The sequence below is a fragment of the Meriones unguiculatus genome, chromosome 19 (genome assembly GCF_030254825.1).
Source record: "Meriones unguiculatus strain TT.TT164.6M chromosome 19, Bangor_MerUng_6.1, whole genome shotgun sequence".
NCBI lineage: Eukaryota > Metazoa > Chordata > Mammalia > Rodentia > Muridae > Meriones > Meriones unguiculatus.
Window position 1 is genome coordinate 28,020,200 of NC_083366.1, and position 7,166 is coordinate 28,027,365.

The following is a 7,166-nucleotide window of genomic DNA, read 5'->3' on the forward strand; positions in this document are numbered from 1 at the left end:
TGAATTTGTAAGCTCCTCACCCTATGCTAACTAATGCAGTTTCCATTAGCGTTTTCAGAGGAAGGGTCAGGAGACCACCTCACAGAGGAAAGCCCTGATGCAAAGACCATTATTAGACAAATCTGGGAGACAAAGGTACTATTTTCTGCTTCCAGGTCTTGGACTAACATGCAGGTCCAAGACTCCAAAGAGTTTGTGGAGAGAATTCATCATTCTGACATTTCTCCTGCTTCAGATCCCTCCCAGTTACCTGGAAGTGGAAATAGAAGAAGAGGTTCTCACACTGTCAAATATCCATCCACCAAGAGAGCCCAGATAACAATTTACCCAGAAGGAATAGCTAAGACAGGCCTGCTTACACCCCACATCTCAGAGGTCCTTCAAGACATTTCTAAGTTGAACCAAGGAGATAAGGACCAGCGTGAGGTAGGTGAATGGAGGCACAGTTCCACCCATGACTTCTTGTCATGAGAAAATGACATTGTGCTGAGTGATACTGAACCCCTCCTAATGAGGATGAAGCAATTCACTCTTCATTATTCCTGATTCCACTGTCTTTCATGATCAAAATATTGAGAAAGTAATGTAAGAAAAGAGGTCACTGTTGTGCCTCTGTCTCAACAATGATGTGGACTCAGCTGTCCTAATTACAGTCCTAAATAAGACCACACCTCAGAAGCTCAGTAGGGCAAAATGGGCTTGAATCCCTGCTCTCAGTGTTTTGTTTGTTTGACTTTGGGTCTTTATTTTCTCTTCTGTATACTGCCCCTGCCTCTTTAGGTTGAGCAAGAAGTGACTACATTAACAATGCCAAATACAAGCCCCAGTACACACTAGCTGATTTTTCAAAATTATTCATTTCTTGTTTGTTTGCTTACTTGCTTTTTGGCTTGTTCTTTCAAGGCAGGGTCTCACTCTATAGCTCTGTCTACCCACAGTGTAGACCAGACTGGCTTTGAATGCACAGAGATCTACCTGCTGCCTCTACATCCCAAGAGCTAGAATTAAAGGTGTACACCACACCACTGGCTAACATTGGCTATTATTGGCTATTACTAAATCACTACCTGGAGCTATTCTGTATCTCTCTCTCTTTTTTTTTAATTCTTTGTGTGTACTCTATAAGGTGAGTTTCAGGACAGCTGGAACTATTATACAAAGAAACCCTGTCTTCAGAGCTATGGACCCAGATGTGTCCCCCATGGCAATACAGGCCAGGACCCCATCATGGTCCCAGGTGACATCACCATCTACTCACATCAGATTGTTCCTCCCTTTCCTTGAGTTTCCAGCTCTGCCTCTCTTCATTATGTCCCCATCCTTCTGTTTCTCTTTTTCTTCCATTTCTTCCATTTCTCCACCAATAATTTGCTCTCCTTGGTACCACTCAAGGTCTCTGAGTTTCTGGGGTCATCTCAGGAATGTTCTCAGGATTGCTATGCTGGCTTGTGCATGATAGCTCTGGACAGGGGTCATCTCGGGCATGGTCTGCCCCTCCAAGCCTGTGCAGTGGCAGACTGGTGATTATCTCAGACTAATCCCCTGTCCAGGCCCCCTATCTAATTCCCTCACCTCACTCAGCACGCCCAAATGGCCACTTGTGCATATCTCAGGCTCATTTCTGCCCACGGTCCTTGGTCCCAAGCAGGGTTCTTCTAGTCTCCAGCTTGCTCTTCATCGCAGAGCAAGAACCCATCTTCATCTTCAACCCATCTGGATCTGCCTGGTGCTGCACTGGTGGTCATCACAGGCTTGCTTTTTCCTGGGAATGGTAGGCTACAATCATCCGATGTTCTGAGGTCAGAAAACTGAGCACAGACATGGCCTTTATCTTCTCTGCCACCTACTGAGGCACATGTGACACAGCAGCCACTTTTAAGAGTAATTGTTTAAGGAGAGAATCTAATTTGAGAGAATGCCTCCATAAGATTGGCTTGTAGGCAGGTCTGTCAGACATTTTCTTGATTAATGATTGATGATAATGATTCAGCCCACTGTGCATGGTGCTAACCTGGGATGGGTTATGCTGGGTTACATAAGAAAGCAGTCTAAGTAAGGCATGAAGAAAGGCCTGTGAGCAGCACTCTTCCATGACCTGTTCTTCAGTTCCTGTCTTCAGGTTCCTGTCTGCATCTCCTGCTCTGACTTTCCTACCTGATGGAGTATGATCTGAGTGTTGTAGGCTGAAATATCTATTCTACACCATCACGCCCAGCTAACAACTGTCATTATGTTCATTGTATGCTGATGCATGAGGCAAGCATACCATACCCTCCCTCAGTCTCCAGTGACAGGAGATAAGGCTGTGGACTGTTTTGTCACAGAGCCAAATTTGAAAAGCTCTTCCAACAGAACACCCACTTGTGTAAGCACATATACAGGACAGCTGCAGGTGAGGTAGCCCATCTCCATCCACTTCCAGATTTCAGAGCTACACAGGACTCATCTTCAGAGGAGGTGAGACCATAGATCTCTGTCTGTGCTTAACTGTGTAGCTGGTATTTCAGAGCTTTGCTATCAGTATCTCCCTAACCCAAGCAGTCTTCTCTCCTGGCTTCCTTAGCATAGTCACCTTCTGTTAGGAGATGAGTCGCATTAGGGCTTGTTACATTATTTCTCTCTCTGTTTCACAGAAGATTGGTGAAATAGATTGGTCCCGGGGCCTTGGTCATATTAAATGAGTGCTCTACCAAGCTCTATATCCCCAGCCCTGGTGCTTTGAGTTCTCCAATTCTACGTAATCCTTGATTTCCTTTGCAAACAAGGCAAGTATCAAATGAAAAAAAATCACAAATTAAAAGAAGACCTTAATGATAATGATGGCTGGATAACAGAGGGGAGGTTCATTGCTAGTGTCCTTCCAAGAGACTGTCCCTGGCCCATAGTCGGCTTCAATTCAGGAGACTGTTCTCTCCACACAGGGATTTAAAAACCATTGAGGAATAAAACTCCTGACTTTGAGCATGCATTAAGTGGCCAGTGCAGCTCCCTGTCTGGTCATTAAAAGGGCCATCCTCTCCACATAACCACTGCACCTCAATTTCTGTGCAACTTCTGTCACTGATATTAGAGGGGCTTACCTATCTCAGTTCCCTTCATCTTTCTGTTTACAGAAAAGAGTCCATTTGTGTTCACAGGTATGTTCCAGGCAAGCAAAACTCACCTTGATGACCTCCAGAAAAAGCGTCTGGAGGAGAAGTGCATTGTCATTGACAAGCAGGATCAGGTCATTGGAGCTGAAACTAAGAAGAACTGCCATCTGATGGAAAACATTGAGAAGGGTGAGCTGGAAGGACGATGCCATGTGCATCCAGACCTGGTGCCAACACTCACTGTGAACCAGGCAGAGTGGGGAGGCAGGTGTCAAGTGTGCTGCTGCTGCTGCTACTGCTGCTGCTGCTCTTGCTGCCTTCATAGAGTGACATTGACATCAGTAGATAGTGTAACACAGACTATGACTGCTACCATGAAATGGACTGTGAAAGTCAAGAATTGTACCCAGTCTGGGTGTGGTGGTGCACACCTTTAGTCCCAGTACTGAGGCACAGACAAGTGTATCTCTGTGAATTCAGCTACAAGTCTCTATATGCTGGTACCTTGTCTCCAGAAAAGGGGATTGGTAGGGGCGACCCTTTGTTGTGAGCCTCCTCGGTGCCTCCTGTGTCACAACTTCCAGGGCATAAGCACTCACTCTGTGCCCCTGGGTCATCCATATGCCTGCAGAAAAGTAGCCAGCCACTGTTTCTAGACCACAGCTTTAGATTCACACAGTAGGGTCTAAAACATAGAATTGTGCTACCAGCATGGCCGGCTTTGCTTCTTGGCTCTCTAGATTTTATGTTTACAAGTTGAGGAAAACTGCTGTGCTCACCTGCAGTGTTTACTGTGGGTCAAAGAATACTGAGTCAACAAACGTTAAGTGACTGGGGTGGATTCTGTCCCAGCAAGGACCAGCAGCTACTCTTAGTGCCAAAACCATCCTGAGCTGGAGGAGAATGAAAGGAAAAGAAGGAGATGAGCATGGAGACTCTGTACTGACGTCAGTGTGACCCTAACTCATGCCCACTCCCCTTGCAGGCCTGTTACACAGAGCCTTCAGTGTTGTCCTCTTCAACAGAAAAAACCAGCTCTTGGTCCAGCAGAGAGCAGATGCTAAGTACACTTTTCTAGGTAAGTCTCACAGCTCTCTCTGCCTCCTGTTGTCTGTGCGTGTCTGCGTTCATCAGTCTCACCCCAACTGTAGCTACAAAGACAACAAATTACATCCTTTTTGCAACTGGCTCAAGGTATGGAATTTCATCTTCAAATATTTGTGTGGCAAGTCCTTGTTGCACCTACTTTATGCACTAACTGTGCCCAGGAAGGAAACTGCCCCTCTGGAGTGAAAGGGCACTCTCACTAAAGCAGCATGGTGTTGGGTATTTTCCCAGGACATTTTACAGACTCCTGTTCTAGTCACCCTTTATACACGCCTGAGGAGCTGGAAGAGAAGGACGCTGTGGGAGTGAGGAAGGCCGCTCTGAGATGTCTTCAGGCTGAGCTGGGCATTTCCCAGGAGCAGGTACCCACTCACTGCAATATGGCGCTCAGTGTGCTCTTTCATGTGCTCAGGGATCTCTTTAGTAGGTATTGTGTCCCATGATAGTGCTGTCAGTGTCATCCATGCTGACTTGGATGGTGGCTGCTGGGCTAACATGGCTTGTGCTGTCTGTAGGAAACAGGTTTCCTGTGGAAGTGTCCAAGCCTGGTTCAGGGGAGAAGTATGAAACAAGTCGAGTCCTGGCACTCAAGTGTAGTTTTTTTTTTTTTGTTTTTTTAGTTTTTTTGTTTTTGTTTTGTTTTTCTTTCTTTACTGTTTTATTTTTATTTTTCAGTTTTTTTTCCAAAACTGGGTTTCTTTGTGTAACCCTGGCTGTCTTGGAATTCACTTTACAGACTAGGCTGACCCTGAACTCACAAAGACCTGCCTACTTCTGCCTTCAGAGTGCTGGCAGTAAAAGGCCTGTGCTGCCACCACCCAACCCTCCAAGGGTTTACATTTCCAATCTCAAAAGCAATCTTTCATATTCCTCCATGTCCTAATGCTCAGAACAGTGTTTAGCTTCATGTTCTGTATACACATGGTCTCCATTGTGAATGAAAAATGCAACCCTCGCAGGCAGAAACTATGCCCTTTTCACTGTGATCTACCTAACATCTAATTAAAGCTTAAGTCCTTGTGTGGCACTCCATGGAAAGGAATGAACTGCTTTCTATCTAAATGTTCAGTTTCTCTATTACTGACTTAATACTCGATCAACTTTGACACAGATTTTTATAAAGGACATAATTTTTATGAGCCGAAACTACCACAAGAGTCCTTCTGATGACATCTGGGGAGAGCATGAAGTTGGCTATCTTCTGTTGGTGAGGAAAGACCTCACTCTGAACCCAGATCCCAGGGAAGTGAAAAGCTACTGCTACATGAGCCAGGAGGACCTGCAGGACCTACTGGAGAGGGGGGCCCGTGGAGAAGAGAAGATCACCCCATGGTTCAGGACCATCGCAGAAGGCTTCCTGTTCTCTTGGTGGCCTTATTTAGAGGATGTGTCTCCATTCATGGAGCCCGACAAGATATATGGACTGTGAGGACTATGGAAAAGAAATGCTCAACCAGGGGTTGGGGTCAAGAGACAACTTAGCCCTTAAAGGCACTTGCTGCTCTTGCAGAAGTTCAGGGCTCCATTCCCAGCACTCACATGTTGGCTCACAAGTATTCTCACCTCTGCTTCCAGGGGAATCTTACACGCTCTTTCAACCTTTGCATGAACCTGGCATGCACTATGTGGTATACATACAGATGTGGTACACATACTCATATTCATTTGTAAATAACACATACACATAAAATTTTCATTATCTACAGTGTTCATCACTAACCTATGTTTACATTGGCATGCATGACACCACCTTGATCTCTCATGTCCTTTAATTACTTGTGCTAAACTAAATTTCAAGCTCTTCTTTTTATCTAATTGCTTCCTTTCTCTCTATCTCCTACTATCATCTATGGAAAATAATCACTTTTCTCCTCAAACCTCCCCTGGTGGCATCACTGTCCTCTTGAGTTCTCTCACTTCCTGTCTGCCATATGCTCACCTGTTCAGTGCTCTGCAGGCCCCCTCCTTGCCTAGTGCTTACAGGCATAAGGTGCATGGGGGTTATATATGGGGAACAAAGAGCATTTTTAGTTTTGCTTGGGTTTACTGATTCCACAGGGACTGTTTGTGGAGCTAATGAGCATAATCAGTTACTTCTGTTGTACTTTCACCTCCTGACTCCAGTGCAGAACACATGAAAAGCCTATCTTGCACACATCAATGACAAGAATCAAACAGCTTAATGTTCATTAGTATATATCAGTGTGTATAGCCAATCTTTATTGTGAATTTGCTTACCAACAATGACTAAAATTCACCTTCATTTTGTGAAACATATTAAAAGATCCAGTCATCAAAAAATTTAGAAAAGATCAATTTACCTGAGTTTTTTTTCATTTTTTGTCTAATTGAAAAAAAAAAAAAAACACACTTCTGTTTCATTGCTTCTCAAACTCTTTGCTATCTGTATTTGTATTAAGTGCTTTTATTTTCTTTCTTTTTCCCCAAGACAAGGTCTTACTATGTAGCTCTGGCTCTCCTGGAACTCACCAGAACCAAACTCAAAGTTCTACCTCTGCCTCCCAGGATTAAAGGCATGTGTCACTACACCCAGCTTAGGCAATATTCTTGAAAATTAAAAACACCAGGTAGAAGTTCCCTAATTCTTCCTTGATTATGGCTCATCATTCCTATAATGAATTCAGAGTTGACCAGAACTGACATGAAGTGAATGGATTCTGACATTAGAACCCCAAGATGTCTTTTCTGTCATTTCCCCTGTCCTGTTTCAAAGTTTAGAGTCAGCAGATTTTTTTTCCCCGCTAGAATTCCCAGGATGAATCTAGGAGTCCTTCCTAGCCTATCATCTTTGTCCTCCTAAGGCTGGTTACAAATGTTTTCCCCCAAATAGCATCCCTGCAGTGCTGAGATCAACCATCTCACATATTCCATCCTTATGTGCAAAAGATGTCTGCATGCGCCAAGCCCATGGTAGTCATGTTTCCCACCTTGTTAGAAAGGGTCCCC

General features: G+C 44.5%; 1 protein-coding gene and 1 non-coding gene across 2 annotated transcripts; one reads left to right on the top strand and one right to left on the bottom strand.

The window, feature by feature from the left end:
- Positions 1-1,767: 1,767 nt before the first annotated feature.
- Positions 1,768-1,900, bottom strand: LOC132649370 (small nucleolar RNA SNORA17). The gene has a single exon (XR_009587814.1). It is a non-coding gene; the product is annotated as a small nucleolar RNA SNORA17 (small nucleolar RNA).
- Positions 1,901-3,139: 1,239 nt separating this feature from the next.
- Positions 3,140-5,628, top strand: LOC110559488 (isopentenyl-diphosphate delta-isomerase 2-like). The gene is made up of 4 exons (XM_021654932.1): positions 3,140-3,281; positions 4,078-4,170; positions 4,431-4,561; positions 5,311-5,628. The coding sequence occupies exons 1-4, from the start codon at positions 3,140-3,142 to the stop codon at positions 5,626-5,628; spliced, it is 684 nt and encodes a 227-aa protein (XP_021510607.1).
- Positions 5,629-7,166: the final 1,538 nt, after the last annotated feature.

Bases quoted from the DNA above. Each gene is read 5' to 3' on its own strand.
- LOC110559488 (XM_021654932.1), top strand. From the start codon at position 3,140: ATGTTCCAGGCAAGCAAAACTCACCTTGATGACCTCCAGAAAAAGCGT. The intron at 4,171-4,430 runs GTAAGTCTCACA...GTATTTTCCCAG, and splicing joins TGCTAAGTACACTTTTCTAG to GACATTTTACAGACTCCTGT. The intron at 4,562-5,310 runs GTACCCACTCAC...ACTTTGACACAG, and splicing joins TGGGCATTTCCCAGGAGCAG to ATTTTTATAAAGGACATAAT.